We start from the raw sequence: 17,902 nt of genomic DNA, 5'->3' as shown, positions 1-17,902 counted from the left end.
TTGTCAAAAGTCCACTTAGTCCTATTCAATTACTTTAGAATTTCAGTTGACAAGTTGAACTCTCTTCTCTGTATTACTATTGCACTAATATTCTGTGTGTGATTCACTTACACTACAGTTGTGGTGCAAGTTACCATAATTCATTTGGTCTTCTTTCATCTGAAGATCCTCTGTTCCTTTTGTCAAAATGTACCCAGGCTGATTCAATTACTTTAGAACCACACTTTGGTGGAATAAAATTATCCTTCTTATCTTTTTTATACTGTTAGTTTCACTCTAACATATTAAACGTTAGGCCTATTGCCTTTGCGGTACTTGACTCCACACAGCTGTATTCTCTTTTGCTATTATCTGTCTAATACTGTCTGTCTGCTGCTTCCCGCTCATTTCATGCTATTTATTACGTAGTTGTCCAGCCACTGTCTATATTCTCGACACAAATTAGGTATTAACAAAACCTTTTACAATCGTCTGCTTTTAATTCTTATTATAACAAAATTTAAAAATAATAAAAACATTCACTCACAAATATAAATCAATCACTAATATTTAAACCAAACAGTCTTTTATATCATGACAAACACGTTGTTGATTCCATCACATAGAGTCTGGTGGTAATGAATTTTCAATATTCATTTTAAAACTATTTAGAATAAAGACAAAAATGAAGATTAATCAATCTGAGATCCATTATTGGGTTTGAAGATGGGGAACAGCTTAAACTGAATAAGTAGTCAATCTTGTTTTCTGGCCTCCATCTTAATAATTCTTGGAATTGTATCTTGCATGACCTCAATTTTCATTTAAAAATCTAAGTGAGATGGCTGACCTTACTAGAAGCTAGACAGCAGGAATAATGGGATACCAGGTGTGGTCCCAACATAATATTTAAATTGATGAAAGTGACTGGTAGCCACAAAGTATCTTTAGGTTAATGTTTGTTTTGAAGTATGTTGATGCCTGTTTATCAAGTTTCAGCTTCAATAGTAGCTCTGTACTTTTGATTGTGATTTCAACTATTTGGAAGAATATCTAATACACAATTATTGATTAGTTACTAACTTATTAGTATTACTAAGTACTTGTTAATAACTAGATTTTATCCTATGCTCCAACTTCTAACGTGCTGCCATCTTTAGGGAAGTCCTCTGTTTGTGTGTGTATTTATATATATATATCCAACCAGAATGGCTTACATGTACATCAGGTGGGTCTGCTGCACACCAGATCAGTGGGTGAAAAACTATCTACCATTTATTTGTCCAACTCAATAAATCCTCTTGTAAAGCAGCAGCATCCTCTTCAGAGACAATAATACCTAAGACAGACAGTGTAGACATGGTAGATCTTTAGCTCCTACTTGTTTCTATACTGAGGCCTAAAGAAGTTTTCAGAACAGAAACCAAAATGGCTTTCCACTGTAGAGATGCCCATTAAAACTACAGTGTTGATATTTGTTGGTTGACAGAACTTTTAAAGAAAAACATAAAAAAATAAATTTCATAGCTTTACTCACTGTGTAAGCTGTGGTAGAATTGTGCAAGTTAATGTATTTTTCAAATTATTAGAGTTAATTTTAATATGTAGGTGATGGTAAAACTCAAAACTAAAACGTATTCAGTAAACATTAGAAATTCACTATTTTTATGTATAACTGTTAAGTAAAACTAATAGATAAGAAAAAAATTTTCTTTTTCAATTTCAGGTTGTTGTTCCTTCAAGAAGTCCACCAATGAGTATTGGTCAGTCAGATTCCAGAATGGCTTCCCCTACTCTTTCTTTGCCAGACTCGACAGCCTTTAGTTCTATGTCGGTCAGTACTGACCACAGCTTGGAGGATAGCCCTTCCACAAAGTGTCCTCTTTGTCAAGAAATGTATACCATCCCCAAAGTATTACCATGTCTTCACACATTCTGTCAGCCTTGTCTTGAGAAGATTCAAGAATCTCCAGATAAGATCAAGTGCCCACATTGTCAAGAAGAATGCCTATTGACAGCTCAAGGTGTGTCTGGTCTTCTCTCAGATTATGCCATTAGCAATATTTTGGAGGTAAATGCTATGGAAGCAACATCACTTTCATGTACTGGCTGCAGAACTAAAGAAAACAATGCAGTTGCTCGCTGTTTTGATTGTGCCAACTTCTTGTGCTCAAACTGTGTGATGGCTCATCAGTTCATGCACTGCTTTGAGGGACATAGGGTTCTCACTTTGGGAGAGTTGCAGAGTAGTAAGGATGGCACTAAGGCTGAGAAACCTATCTTTTGCTCCCGACACAGAAATGAAACTTTGGAGTACTACTGTCGAACATGTAATATTCTCATTTGCAAGGACTGTGCTATTGTTGAACATCCAAAAGGCTTACACAGTTTTGACCACTTGGATGAAATTGGGCATAAGCAGGTTGAGTTTATGAATTGTTTGATTGAAGATTCCAAGTTGAAGAGCACAGACTTGCAGAATAATTTGAAAACAATAGAGCATTCTACCAATAGTATTCAAGTCCAGTATGAAAAAGCACAAAAAGAAATCAAAGACACTTACCAATTTTACTTCTCAGTTTTAGAAGAAAGGAAGAGGGAGATTTTGAAAGAACTTGATGATGCTTATAACTCAAAAATAGTTACTATATCAATGCTTGGTCAGAAAGTTCAAGAGAATGTTGACAAAATTATTGGGATGTGTGAGTTTGTGGAAAAAATAATGAAGTTCTCAAGCAATGCAGAAATACTTATGTTTAAGCAATTGTTGTCTTCAAAATTTGAAAATATTCTTGGATTCAATCCAGTTATTGGGTTAAATTCATTCGATCTTGAATTTGTATCTAATTATCAGGCCATCCAAGTTGGAGTGCGAAATACATTTGGTTATCTTCGGCAAAATTCAGAACTGCAAACAGAAGTCAAGCCACAACCAATTGCTAGGCCAAATTGTTTAATTAGATCAGAACGATCTTATCAAAATGGCCATATGCTTGAATCCCACATAATTTCTAAACAATTTGGATCTGCTAACACTTCTGGTTCTTTTCTGACTAATCTGGGAGATCTAAGTTCTTATGAGAAATGGTCAAATGCCCCTAGTGACATATTTCAAAATAGTTCAGATACTTTCTTGGTTTCAAGTGACCCTCTTTTTGACTTGTCATCAAAATTAGTAAGCTCAAACATCTTTCCTTTAAAGTCTCAAATAAAGCGTCAGAAGATGATTTACCATTGCAAGTTTGGGGAGTTTGGAGTAATGGAGGGTCAGTTTACAGAACCAAGTGGTGTAGCTGTGAATGCTCAGAGTGATATCATAGTAGCCGACACCAATAACCACAGGATCCAGATCTTTGACAAAGAAGGTCGGTTTAAGTTTCAGTTTGGAGAATGTGGGAAACGAGATGGGCAGTTGCTGTATCCCAACAGAGTTGCAGTTGTAAAGGTTTCTGGTGATATTATTGTTACTGAGAGAAGCCCAACACATCAGATCCAGATATACAACCAGTATGGACAGTTTGTCCGCAAGTTTGGAGCCAACATCCTCCAACATCCAAGAGGTGTGACTGTTGACAATAAAGGTCGTATTATCGTGGTGGAGTGCAAGGTGATGCGTGTTCTTATTTTTGATCTTTTGGGTAATGTTCATCACAAATTTGGATGTTCCAAGCACTTGGAGTTCCCCAATGGAGTTGTCGTTAATGACAAGCAGGAAATCTTCATCAGTGATAACAGAGCTCACTGTGTGAAAGTGTTCAGTTATGAGGGGTTCTTCTTGTGGCAGATTGGTGGAGAAGGAATAACCAACTATCCCATTGGTGTGTGCATCAGTCCTCTTGGAGAAATTCTAGTGGCTGATAATCACAATAATTTCAACATTACCATTTTTACACAGGATGGGCAGTTGGTCAGTGCTCTGGAAAGCAAGGTGAAACATGCCCAGTGTTTTGATGTGGCTCTTGTGGACGATGGTTCTGTAGTATTGGCAAGCAAGGATTATCGACTCTATATTTATCGATACCTCCAGTCACAAGGAAATGTGTTGTGATGCTGACTGGCCACAGGAAGATGCACAAGAATCATTTGAATGGAGGTTACATTGTACAGGCACAAAGGTTAACCGTACTAGAGGAAAAATGTTATGTTAATTTGGTTTTAATCTACAGTGATATTTGAGTGAATAAAAATGTTTTTTTCTAATGTAAGCTAATTGATGGGTTTGTTAGTATTGTGGTAAATCCTACCCCCACATAAGAAGTAACCTTGTACAATTTTTCTTTTTAAAGAACAAAGGTTCTTAAAACAAAACTTAATTATATTATCACCCAGTTTTGTTTTTATTGGGAGGCAACTCAAACTTTTCTTGGGACTTTTTTTTTTTCTAATATAGCCCTAGTCATCAAGTTAAGTAGGGAGCTTATATATTTTTGTGTTGAATCTAAGAGTTACTAATATTGTTTCATAATAGTTTTATCTTGTTTGTTGTGGTGAACCTCCAAACAGTAACATATTTGTCCATATATGCCTGTGATCTCTGTCCATGGGACCACTTGTTAAAACTGTTCTTGAACTGAACAACTTTGTGTATTCTGTTTATTTCAGAAACATCAAGAGCAGCTAGTTTATGAGCCTGTGAAGTTTTTCTGAATGTGGAATCATGTTTTGTTTGTTTTTTTTTGCTGAACTTTAGCATCCTGCACCTAGATGAAACTGGAATATTTATGATTTTGTATACTTGGGTGCCAACTTTTTTATTTTAAATGTTTAAAACTCTTGTGTTGATCATATTTATTTTTGTTTTGAGTACAACAAAAAATTCAGTTATTGTATTTAAAGTAGTTTCTGATGCATACAATATATATATATATATGTGCATTACGAGGTGTATATTAAGTTACAACTCTCTGTGTCCAGAGTGTACTTAGTCTACACTTCTGCCTTTACTTGTGTCTAATACATACAATCTATGTGCATTATGAGATGTATATTGAGCTGCAACTCCCTGCATCTGGAGTGTACTAGTCTACACTTCTGCCTTTACATGTGTCTGATGCATAAAATCTACACGCATTATGAGATGTATATCGAGCTGCGTCTGGAGTGTACTAGTCCACATGTTCTGATAAACATCCCAACTATTATAATTGCCTTGTTTATCATGTTACTGTATAAGATTGTTTTTTAGTAGTGTGGATTTCTTTTTGTGAATTAGAATTTTGTAGAAAAAAGTTTATTTTTATTTTTATAGACTTTCTTTCTCTATCATGTAGTGTAGGTATGTAGAATTTCTAGTGAACTTGTTAAAAAACCTTACTTAATGAGTTGTGATTTGAAACTTGAAGTGTTTTAATCCAGACAATCTCAATATATATATAATTTTGTTTTTCTATTTTATGCAGATATACTTAAAAACACCTCTTTACTGCAACCATTGAGAGATATGTGTAATTTTGCAAATTTGAAAAGGGTGACTAAGTATAAAGTGTAAGCAAAGTTTTTGAATTAAGTAAAATTATAAAAAATTTGAATTTGTTTGTGATGCTTCTTAGCTAGTTATATTCTGGACAACCGTATAGTCACTCTTTTTCTATTAGCAATAATAACTTGATTTATTGAGGAAAACTAGTGTTGCTAGCCTTTCTTAATAGCATAATATTAAAACATTGATTGAATCAGATCCTTCTAATTAATCAGTGAAGAAATAGTTATTTGAAAGTAATTTTGTAAACAGTTTTCTGCTGTATTTTTGAGAGATTGTTTTCAGGATTTTCTATACTTTTTTATGATTGATTATTTAATGTGTAATATATTCTTAGCCTAGTTAGTCATTTGAACGATTAACTGATCTCATAAAATAAACTTAATTATCCACATTGTGTGTGTTAGTGAAGTGTATGTGCTGTAATTAGTATTGAAGAATATGATAAAAAAATTTGTAATAATACTTGTTTGATTCAAAATGGTAGTATTATTATTATTATATGTTACAGTTTTAATGAAGTGTTGTTCTGTAATTTATTAAAATTTCAGATTGTGAGTTTTCCACGTGCAGTAATTCAAGGTTTTGTTGAGCATTGGAACAGACATTCAGTGTGGTGTATATGAAAGCATAGGAAGGGTAAAAAAAAACTGCTCAGTTCCAGCATTAAATTATGTAAACATATCTTAATCTTAAACAGTTGAGTTATTTATTACAAATGTGTTTTTAAAGTTTTTATTTTGTAAATTTCCTTGTTAAAAAAGCACTAAGAATCTATGGTAACAGAAAAACCTAAGGAGCAAATTGTATATTTTTTTATTATTTGTTCAGAGAGCTTTACTTCTATTTGTAGGAGTTTTATATATTAAAACTAAACATTGCTTTATTCCTTTGAATGAGAATCAAGCTTTGTAGTAAACCAATTTATTTTGTAGAAATATTTGAAGAATTGTTTTAGTAGTTTTGTGTGTTTTGTGATTTTTAATTTTTTTTTAAATTGTATTATGTTAAATTACCCTATTTTGTAAAGGGATTTTGGAGTTTATTGTTTATTTCACTGGTTATTGCATCTCTTTTTTTGTGGGTTCTATGTAGAACCCCTCCCCATCTAAGCATGACAGACCCTCCAAAAAAGCACAGATATTATGTGTTGGATTAATATTAGAATTTAAAAAGAGTAAATTTGAATTTCATATATTGCATTTTATTTAAATTTATTTGTGCTTTATAGATTAATTTTTAACTCAACTTCTCAAATTACTTGAAGTGTATACAGATGTTTTATTATTTTTTATAATTGCTTATTGGATAATTGTTATAACTTTTATCATGATATCTAAAAACAAATATGTGATGTTTATGATATTGAATCTTCTGTGAAGTGCTTATGCCAGAGTAATTTTGTTACTTGTGTAGACATCATGCTTTGATGAAACAGCCACAACAAATTGTTTGATTGTTAATTTAGTTTTTTAGGAAAGAAAGACTGTTTATCACAATATTTAATATCATTCCAGATATGACTGCTCAATAGGGTGTAAATTAGGCAATACCCAACTGAAAAGCTGAATTATTTGAAGTAATAAATACATAAAATAATTTTTGATAACTAAAAAAAAATACATTCTTTAAATAGTAGAGCTGTTGTGGCTTTCAGTATTGTTAAGAATTGTAGAAGAAATTGGCTTCCACATTAAGCGAGCATGTGTGTAGTTAAAGGTTGCATTTTCTGTTTCATACTTCTTCTAAGGTGAGTAATGAACCAGAATCAGCCTTTCCTACTTTTTTATACATAAAATACTTGTACTGAGATAACATTCCTTTTGATAAACTAAATGCCCTTCACTTTTTTTTAAACCAACCCTCACTTTATATTCCTTTTTTCTATAGCTAAATTGTAAAACATTTTGACTTTTATGATGATAGAGCAAGTAAGAAAAGTAAACGTGCAGTATTTTTCTAGATTTTAAAGTCCAGTTTACCTCTGTATTTTGTGATACATTATACTAAGTATCATTACAGGTTGTTGTACATCAAACCTGTAATGTTTTCATAATTAAAAATGTCTAGTGGTTTAAAAATGCTCTTCCCGTCACTGCCGATAAAATGTCGTACACATTTCTGAAGAACTGTTTGAAACAAAGCATACTTGGAATTTGAAAACATGGCATAAAACCCACTTCTGTTTTCTGAAAACATTGCAAACTGGGTTGTAGTCCAAAATGAAAATTTGAAGTTGCTTTTACTCATAAAGTTCCTTTTCATATTCGATGCAGAATCCAGTATCAAATTCAAAATGTTACTTGACTTTTCTACTCCTCCTGCAAGTTTTATTTTCCTTAGTGGTTTAAAAAATTGATGATAATGTGGTGTTATTGGAGATTTTTTATTGTGTTGCTTGACTGTAGTAGCATTACATTTAATAAAGTATTCTTGTTTTTGTCTATTGTCCATTGTAATACTTTTTCTTTTTTTTTACATTGTGTTATTTTAAAATAAAGCATGAAAATGAATAATTCCTTACACAAGGCATGTAAACAATTAGTAGGTATACAACATAACTTTGGTGGTTGTGAATAGCAAGCACTTTAATGAATTTGTTGATACAACAACATTACATTGAAGTTTTTAAGAGAACACAAAGCCTAAATTTCTTCAGTATCATATATATGTCTGATAAATGCTTTCAACTGCTACATATTACTTTAAGTAAGTGTGGGTGTGTGTGAGAGAAAGGGTGTTTTTAAGTAATTCTTTGTTAAATAAGTTACTAGTTATACCAAAAAAAAAGTATTGTTCAGTATAAATAGTCCATCAAATGCTTCAATATCTGAACAACAGACTAAGTTCTCAGTTTGTCAGAAATCTGAGTAAATCTAAAAAGGATATATGTATCTCAAAATTAAATGAAGTTGAAAATTAATCTGCATACAAAAAAGAACTTTAACATCTATTACGTACCCTCTTTAGAAGGAGGTAGTGTGACATGCATGCATACCAGTTTTCTACCTTCTGCTTTTATTAATATAGGATTTTAAAAAATTCTTAATATATTTTGTTTCAATACATAAACATGTGGTCCAGAAAACTGAAATTGTTTCGCTCCAGTTACATTTATGTATTTGTTTGGAACAGCAGATACCATATCTTCTTTGCATTTAGGGATATTGCTTTAACTTTGCATATTAGTGTACAAACATGGACAGCAGTGATGATCACTGGATGATTTCTGTCCATAGATTCTCTGAGAGAATTGCTAGTTATGTGGTGATACTCATTGCACTAAATAGAACTAAGTTTACCTGTTTCAGTAAGAATCTTTAGTTCTATTTGGTTTTTCAAAATGTTAAGTTTAACAGATGTCTGTCTCAAGAGAAAGAAGGGTGCCAATTCATTCACTTGTCTCGTAGAGGTGACCATTTCTTGTCTACTCAAGTATGTACACTACTTGTTGGGTCACTACTAAAGACAGTTTTTACATTACATCATGTCCCCTGTCTATTTATTTCCCACTAAGCTTAAAACTTCATCATTTAGTTAGATTAAGATTACTTCACAAATTTCTTACTCAATCCTTGAATAGTGGGCAGTTGCCAAAGGATTGGACGTTAGCTAATGTCACTCCTCTTTTCAAGGGAGGTAATAAAAATTGTCCTAGTAATTATAGCCCTATTAGTCTTACATCAATTGTAGGAAAATTTTTGGAAAGTCTGATAAAAGATATTTTGCAAAGTTATTTAGCAAATTTTAGAATTTTACTGGATAGTCAATATGGTTTCACTAAGAGAAAATCTTGCCTTACAAATCTTTGAAAAGGTTACTGCTTATGTAGATGAGGGTAAGGGTGCAGATTTGGTGTATCTGGATTTTCAGAAAGCATTTGACAAGGTGCTAAGTTAAAGGCTTGTATGTGTGGAGGATAATATAGCGAATTCGATAGAAGAGTGGCTGGATGGAAGAAAGTAGAGGGTTGTTATAAATGGAGTTCAGTCAAGGGCTCAATCTTGGGACCTTTGCTCATTTTAATTTACATCAAAGATATAGAAGAGGGAATGGTCAATAAATAACTTCAATTTGCTGATGATATTAAGGTCTTGGGTGTCACTAGCTGTGAAGAGGATGCTGCTGCTTTACAAAAGGATTTGGATCATTTAGTGAGGTTGGGCAAATATATGGCAGATGGGTTTAATTATAATAAATGCATGTGGGTTATCATAATTTGAATTATAAGTATAAATTGGATGGGAATAACCTTAACAGTGTCATGAAAGAAAGGGATCTTGGTGTAATAGTTGACCAGTCTCTAATGCCACCCAAGCAGTGTACTGTTACTAGTGGTAGGGTAAACAGGATTTTAGGTTGTATCTACAGAAATATTGAATACACGTCTAAAGAGGTTATGATTTCATTGTATAGGTATTGGAATATTGGGCCCCTTACCTTAGGAAGGACACTGAATTGTTGGAATGGTGCCTGGGATGAAGGTGTTGTCGTACAAAAGGTTAATATCTCTGAGATTGTTTTCTCATGAGAAAGAGAGTTAGAGTGGATCTCCTTGGGGTGTTTAAGATTGTAAAGGGAATTAATAATGTTAATACATCATGTTTTTTCATATATAATAGTGAGAATAGTAGGACTAGGGGACACAAATATAAATTTTGGCTAGGTAGGAATCATCTTCAGCTAATAAACTTTTATCTTTCTAACAGGGTGGTGGGCCTCTGGAATGGATTGCTATTGGGTGTTGTGAAAGCAGTAAATTTAAGAGAAAGCTTGATAATTATATGAATGATAAGGGTTGGCTTTAGGATTTTTATTTAATAGTTTAGATAATGTGATAGCTGAAATGGATCAATAGGTCACTTGTTGTCCCTAAACATTATGTTATGTTATTATACACAATTATGTAATACTTGCGTGGAAATCATGCACAAAAAAACTGAAAAAAGACTTAAACAATAACTATATGTCCCTTCAGAATGGTGCAGTCTAACCTTTAAAAAAGAAACAGATACGTTATTAAACTAAAAACCTTCTTAACAGATGAAAATTTTGTGCATAAAATATAAATACTGTTACGTCTCCGTTTGTTAATTAACTTTCCGTAACTTCGTTCCGACGAAACTTTAGCGACACAAGTCCTTACTTAATAAAACTGGTTTATTCTTTCCGAATATAACTTTACGATACACTTAATTTCAACAAACGCTATAACAACGAACGTGCTCAATAATACTCTCTGACTGCAGATCAATTACTCACTGTCTACACACATACTACTGTTCCCCGTTACGTTGTCACCCTCTTTTATATACCAGACTACCCTATATCTAGTAAATGCTAGAGCATTTGCCAAGGTACAGGATAGTTCTAGAAACGTGGCGTGAGACTAGTCATGTGACTTCGCTAACGCAACAATACATTATAAATCCTAACAATACATACTCATTTAATAAGATGAAAATAAAAACGTTTAAAAAGATACGAAAATAAATCGGATATAGTAGGTTTTCAAATTCGAATAGTAGGTTTGTTGTCAAGCGTAAATCCATGATACAGAGTATTGAAACTTGAATTTTAACGTTATAAGCCCTCAAACTTGCCACTGAACCATCGGAGGGCAAGTAATTATTTTAAATTCGTGAAAGGTAAAAAAACTACTGTTAAGAAACAATATGTTCGAAGTAAAGAACGATCCTTTGATTTTATGCAAAACAGATCCCTTGAATTAACAATGAAAGTATAATAAAAATAAGAAGGAAAAAAGAAATACTGTAATTTTACAATATTAAAAATTTTGGGTAAAATAACCATTATCAGTTGAAATAAACAAACAAATTTAAACCCCAATCTTCCAAAGGAAGAATCTGCATCATTCAGTACAGTAGTACTTAATAGTAGAAATCGTGATGAAACAAAATGGCGGCCATAAAAATCGCCCTTATAAAACCATCTTTAAAATGTCCAAATATTAAGAATGACTACTTTACAGTATTGGCTGAGCAAAACGAAAGCTTATTGTAATCATAAAGCCACCTAACTTGCTCTGTACATAATCATACCAAATTTCGAAGTGACAACTAGAGGGTAAGTACTCAACATCACCTACTTTTGGTTTATTACTGTCTGATCGAATGGTGAGTTTTGACCTTCCTGTTATAGTTCAACCATGTTCTAGGGTACAGAAAGCGTTTATGCGTCAACGGGATGCGAACCATGAAACTTCGTCTCACAGTCCAGACCACGCGGTTCAGGTACTGGGACTTATTTGAGTTGCTTTGTTGCTTTTTATGATTACACGTAGATTGATTTTTATTTTTCAAAAACAGCTCCACTTCACCCAGCTAAGTATCTCTACTTTTATTTTTTTAGAATTTTACCCCTGGTCCAGACACACCTCTGCACCACTCCCAAAATAATAATAAAAAATAAAAGGAAATAAGTTTTCGCACAAAAAGTGTTAATATATTAATATATTGTATTATTAATTATTTGAATAACCCAAGATGATATAGGGAAAGTTATCTATATCACGTTTTGATCATTTCTCTAATTTTAATTCTAATAAATTGTCTGAATTTTTTGCCTAATTATTAAGTTTTTATTAATGAAATTATAAATTTTAGAATTATTACAAAAATTCAATCTATGAGATGAAGGGCCTTTTTAAGTCTGACATCTGGTGGATAGAACTTAAAATCAGATTGCAGAGAAATGTCGGATCTTCAGCGCAAGATTTTGAAAAATAAGCTTCCACCTGCCTCTCCTCGACATTTGGGTGAAATGAGGTGAATTTATTTTGTAAGACAATAATGAAATTGTACAATATTCTATTAAATAATTCTTTATTAAATAATGAAAAGTAATATTATTAATACAATTGACGTTACGTGAAGACGTATCTTGAAACTGAAAGTAAAGGTTGAGTTGATTATTGCCATTGGTAACACCGGTATTTCTATATTTAAATTATAATGTGTATAGACTATAATTTGTAGACAGCATGCGAGACATCATGTACCAAACTTAGGTGTAGTGAATTATTTGAAAATAATTTTCGCCGAATCTGCTGAGAATGTGTGACACACTCGTTTTGCTGTTTTTGATAGATTTTATGTATAATTATAAATCTGTAACGTAAATTATAAGATAACTTTTAGTTTTAATTTTAAGATACAATAATATAATTCCACAGGCCCGGCAGTGGGGGAAGCTCTTGTTGACTCTTCTTAGCGACTGAAAAAATCATTCGATTTTTCAAAATTGATAATATATATATTTTTTAAATATAAACTCTAATGAGAATGAACTTGGGTAGGGCAGAGCGAAATTTAGGGGGTGCATGGCTCACCCCATCACTTCTCTAGCACCGACCCTGTAATTCTATATTGACCCCTCATAGAATTTAGAAACTAGGCTGTTGAGGTGCTTCAAAATTCTATAAATGTCTTATGAAAAGTCATGTGAATCATATATGGATATTTTTATTACTGTTAGGTTTTTCGTACATACAAGAGATGTTAATGTAATGTTAGACAAAGGGATTATATAAATATATATTAGTGGGGATCTAGATTAAATTGGTAAAAATATATACAAGTGAATCAAAAGTCAAGCAAGAATATATTAGTACTTTTTATTTTCTGCATTCTGCAAATACTGGGTATGAGACAGAATTATAGAAACAAGATTTGTAATAATACTTCTAAAACTAACTTTTGATCTTCAAACATTTAAGAATTCTTTTTGAAATTGACGTGTGCATGATTAAAAAAATAAGGGGAGAAATAAAAATCAAAAGGAGAAAAAAAAAATTTAAAAATTTTTACATCTGAAGATAACAGAATCATAGAACCTATTTATTATTACTTATCATCAAGAAATGAGTCCTATTACTATAACAGTTACATCTTCTGATAACTGTTACAATTATGCTCAAGCTTCACTAAAACATATTAAAATTAGAGATATCCTTGTAATGAGTGAAGCTATTGAACATAAATATTATAAAAGTGATGAAATATTGTAGAAGTAGTAATGAACATAAATGCACAACCTGGTATTATGCGTGTTTCAAACTGTGATCTTTATCAAGTTAATCAGTACATGTGTCATAGGCTTGCAAGGTATATAGTGATTTTAAAATGTAATTCTGATTTATAAAATATAGCGACATAAAACTAGGAAAAAATATAAGCAATTTCTAGAATAATAAACTGGAAATTATTAAAATATTTCAAGGATTTGGTATGTGTATTATTAGAAAGTCACAAGAACAGGGAAGATGTTTTATAAACAGTTTATTTGTAGTGAAATTTCATAACTTAGGAGAGGTAGTGTTTTACAGTTTGTTTTATAAACAGTTTATTTGTAGTGGGACTTCATAACTTGGGGAGAGGCAGTGCTGCTGTAACTGCTCTTTAAATGAAATTCTTATGTTTAGTGAAGTGATACAGAATATATAATTGTGTAGCAACCACTCAGCTAGATGTTAAACTAAATAAGAACATTCCATAATATAGTTACTTATCACAGAAGTCAGGTGCTAAGACTAGCAGTGGAAGAGTTTGTAATTTCAGTATAAAAAATACATCAACATCAGTGTAATAGTACATAAAACAAAAGTGTTATGTACTGTTATACTGAGATACCTATGAGATTGAATTGCATGATTGAATGCAACAGTAATGTGCTAAATGTGGATGGTGAAAAATATTGTTTAACTGAAATTAGTTTGAAATTGAAGTGAATTATGTATGTCTGAATACTTTAACATCTCAAACTCCAAAATTTCTCTATTTTGTAAAGGAAAAAAAAGTCCCTTTATTTCAGTGGTTTTTGTCACACATTTTTCAATTCATTTTAATTCATTTCTATCCCACATATCATAAATACAACTGTATTAAGCCTAAGTTCAAAGTAGCAATTTATGTTAGTTGTGTGATCATCAATTGTAATTTTCAGTTGCCAGTTGTATAAGGCTAATGTAAAGATAAATAGTATGCAATTATGCCAAATACTTTTATTTTTTGAATATATATTTTTCAAATCCAAATTTTCTTATCTTATCTATTTCTTATATAGTTATCTCCAAAAGTCTATGTACTGGCTTTTCAATTTTGAAGTTTTCTCATCAGTTGTTTTTTTTTCAGAGGTGGTGGTGCAAAAAAATTTGAGTAGAAAGCGCGATTACACTCCCTTATCTTGGGATTCCTACTTTGAAAAAAGACTGGATGTTCATGTTGGTGAAGGAAATGTATCTTTTTTGTTTCATGGATGTCATATGGTTAATGATATAAAAACATCTTTTATATGAGTTACATATGACTTAGAAGATTTTGTAACATGACAGAGTCTACATGTGGATAAAGTTAATTGAAATGCTGTAGGAGTATTAATTGATATTAATACCTTATGAGTTTATTAGTAAATTCAAAATTCTCTTTTTATATAGACCTGTAATTGTTTATATATTTGTCTCACACCTCGATGCTTAAACAGGTCAGAACTTTAGTTGATTTATTTTACATAAAAATGACGATTTCTGTTTATTAAGTACATATTGTAAAAACATTTTAAAAACTGTGAATAGGAAAATTCCAAAAATATTAGAAGATGTATATTGTAATTACTTCTGACTGTTTGGTAATTGTGGTGTTCTGTTTCTGGAGTCTTTGCTTTCTTGACAAATTCTGAAAGATTTTTTGTGTATATACAGCAGGAAATTCAGGGCCTCTTCTTTTTCTTCTGCATGGAGGTGGATACAGTGGACTTTCTTGGGCACTTTTTTGTGTAAGTTTTCTTATTTTATATATTTTGAGATGATGTTTTGTGAGAATTCTTTAATTCTAGTGAGGCAGTGTTGTATTTAGGTTTTCTTACTGTTCACTGTGGTGTGGTGTTTTGTGTAGGTTTCTTCACTTTGCTGGGACTCGCTTGATGTTATTTGTTTTAGTGTACATTTGTTTACTCAAACAGGAGGTTTATGCCAAAGCTTACTGTTGCTTTGAAGGGTCTGCTCTGATTTTATGTTTTGTGATACTCTAGGATATATTTATTCAGATCTTGATTGCAGTACTTGAATAACAAATTTTGTGAGATATTTACAACCTCTGGTCAACTGTAGTAAACAATCCGCAATGTTTTCTGGAGCAAAAACAGTTTTAACATTGAATAGAAACTTGAACATAGCTTTACATTTATTGGTAAAGCAACTTCAATTGTGAATGAAAACATCTTGTACACATTATTAGAAATAATTATGGAAGTGGTGAAGAAATAGGTTACAAAAGGCAAATAGTATGGGAATGCCAATTCTTTATCATGTGGAATTGAACTGCACAAAGGGAGAATCACGTGTTAGTAGTTTATACTGTGATTTGTTGTCTTGCAGCTCATATCACACCGCTATAGATCCTGTGGATGTACAGGTAGCCATACTATGCGCTGTATTAGTAGTGGGAGTGCAGGGTTTAAATACATATAGAAATCAGAGTTTGTCTGATCACGTATACTCCGTGTGGCCAGAGTTTTAGTAGAAGCTGTGTGCAAGACTGAAGAGAGTGGAAGAAACTGGCACTGTTGATAAAAGTAGTAGTTGCATTAGACAACAGAAACTGACAATGTGATGTCTTGGGGTGTATTCTTTACTTACTGTAAATGTTACTTAGAGAATAGTAAGATACACATTAATGCAATGTCATTTTAGTGGATGTGTAGTCTTTTGGAAACAACTAAACCAAAAGGTTGAATACCACAAACAGTGGAATATGCAAATGTGTACATCAAGATTCTGATTCATCATACTTCTCCCTCAAAAACATGACTCATCAGGTGGGGATTTATCTTCTAGCAAGACAACGATCTCAAGCATACAAAAAAAATTGTGATGAAATAATTTCTTGATGGTATAGAGCTGATGGAACAGTCATGGCATTGTCTGCACAGTATGGAAATTCTGGACTTGTGTAAAAACTGAGGTCAAAAGGCAACCAAATAACAATTGTGGGAAGTATTACAGGATATCTGTATTGATAAACTGTGTGGCAACATGAAAACAAGGTGTAATCTTCTGTGTAAAGTCAAGGGCTTACATAAATAAAATACTGTTCAACTTATTTACTTTTTACATAATTGTGTTCTGTACCTTTAAGACATTCACCCCATTGTTTGCCATTTCTCATTAGTTGTGACTTCTGTATGTATATCGCTTCTATGTATACATTGTTATTTCCATTAATTTATATCTTACTTTTAATTATTTTAAAACATTTATAATTTTTTAGTTATCAAGATTAATTTTGTTTGATAATTAAATAATTGTAATTATGTGGTTGTTGTTAATTACTTAATTATAATTCTGAAGATTAGTTGTAAATACCAAGTTCTTCTGTATTTGTTGATGTCTTTTAGTTTGTCTAGATACGTCTTCTCAGACTTGTAGTTCTGTGAGAAGTATGGTTAATAGTTATAAATTAATTGTGATGATGAGGTATAAAGATAATTGTAGTTGCTCTGCAAATAGTGATAAAAATGATGATAAAAAGAAGTTACCTTCAAACTTAAGTTGGTGTTAAATATATACAAATGTACAATGATTTAAGTCAGGGATGATTTCAAGTTTAAAACAAGCCATATTGGAATAACACTGCGACAAAACTTGTTTTAAAACAACTGTGTTTTTATATTTTTTCTTTACAGAGTGAAATTGTCAAAATGGTGGAGTGTCAAGTAGCTGCAATAGATATTCGAGGACATGGTATGCATCATAGCTTTCTTTCCTGTGGTTTGATTAGACTGAAATTCTTCATTCTTAGAATATAAAGGAGAATTGTTAGAGTTTTGGCATTAATGGACTCCTCTGGTCTGTTTCTAGAGTGATGTAATGATTTGGCTTCAGTGTAGAAGCCAAACATTATCCCACTTTAAAAACCGGTCTAGAGAAATTAATTAAAGTGAAAACCCTACCATGTCTACATTGCCTATAATACACTTCAAACAATAAAAAGGAAATATATTGTATTCCTTCTGTTTTTTGAGGTCATGGTATTTATTTTGCTTTTATTATTTCACAATGAATAATTTGTTTAGAATTGAATATTAGCTTGTTTAGAAACAAGATCATTTGTTTATATATTCAAAGTTATAGTAATATTTTACTTGGTTAAACATTAGTTTTAAACTATTACATATAGTAATTTTAATCTTATGTTTTAGCAGTGTTCTTTACTTGTATATAATGTGATAATTACTTTATAAGCAGTATACCAGTTTTCAATTTCCTCGACAAAAAATATACGTAAGCATAGCAACACTCAGAATAACTCTGTGAGTGTACTGACATCCTCACAATAACCCTGTGAGTGTACTGACATCCTCACAATAACTTCGTGAGTGTACTGACATCCTCACAATAATTCTGTAAGTGTACTGACATCCTCACAA

At 31.9% G+C, this 17,902-nt stretch overlaps 2 protein-coding genes across 8 annotated transcripts in view; both read left to right on the top strand.

Annotated features, from left to right (window-relative positions):
- The window catches only part of LOC106473191 (B-box type zinc finger protein ncl-1-like), a 21,298-nt gene extending 13,396 nt beyond the window's left edge, over positions 1-7,902 (top strand). For 3 of the 6 annotated variants that reach the window (XM_013933872.2, XM_022401679.1, XM_013933873.2), the window contains one exon: positions 1,706-7,902. In XM_013933872.2, coding sequence (XP_013789326.1) covers positions 1,733-4,027 — 2,295 coding nt within the window. In that variant the 5' untranslated portion in view covers positions 1,706-1,732 and the 3' untranslated portion in view covers positions 4,028-7,902. The remainder of the gene's footprint in view (positions 1-1,705) is intronic. The other 3 variants (XR_002613610.1, XR_002613609.1, XR_002613608.1) reach the window with 3 other exon arrangements.
- Positions 7,903-12,140: 4,238 nt separating this feature from the next.
- Positions 12,141-17,902, top strand: part of LOC106473190 (protein phosphatase methylesterase 1-like) — a 31,764-nt gene continuing 26,002 nt past the window's right edge. For both annotated transcript variants that reach the window (XM_022401678.1, XM_022401677.1), the window contains exons 1-4: positions 12,141-12,246; positions 14,611-14,714; positions 15,158-15,250; positions 17,159-17,216. In XM_022401678.1, the coding sequence (XP_022257386.1) occupies positions 17,174-17,216 (43 nt within the window). In that variant the 5' untranslated portion in view covers positions 12,141-12,246; positions 14,611-14,714; positions 15,158-15,250; positions 17,159-17,173. The remainder of the gene's footprint in view (positions 12,247-14,610; positions 14,715-15,157; positions 15,251-17,158; positions 17,217-17,902) is intronic.

Source organism: Limulus polyphemus, unplaced genomic scaffold (assembly GCF_000517525.1).
Source record: "Limulus polyphemus unplaced genomic scaffold, Limulus_polyphemus-2.1.2 Scaffold5960, whole genome shotgun sequence".
Lineage (NCBI taxonomy): Eukaryota > Metazoa > Arthropoda > Merostomata > Xiphosura > Limulidae > Limulus > Limulus polyphemus.
The sequence above is the reverse complement of the archived record's forward strand: the minus strand, read 5'-3'. Positions and strand labels throughout refer to the sequence as shown.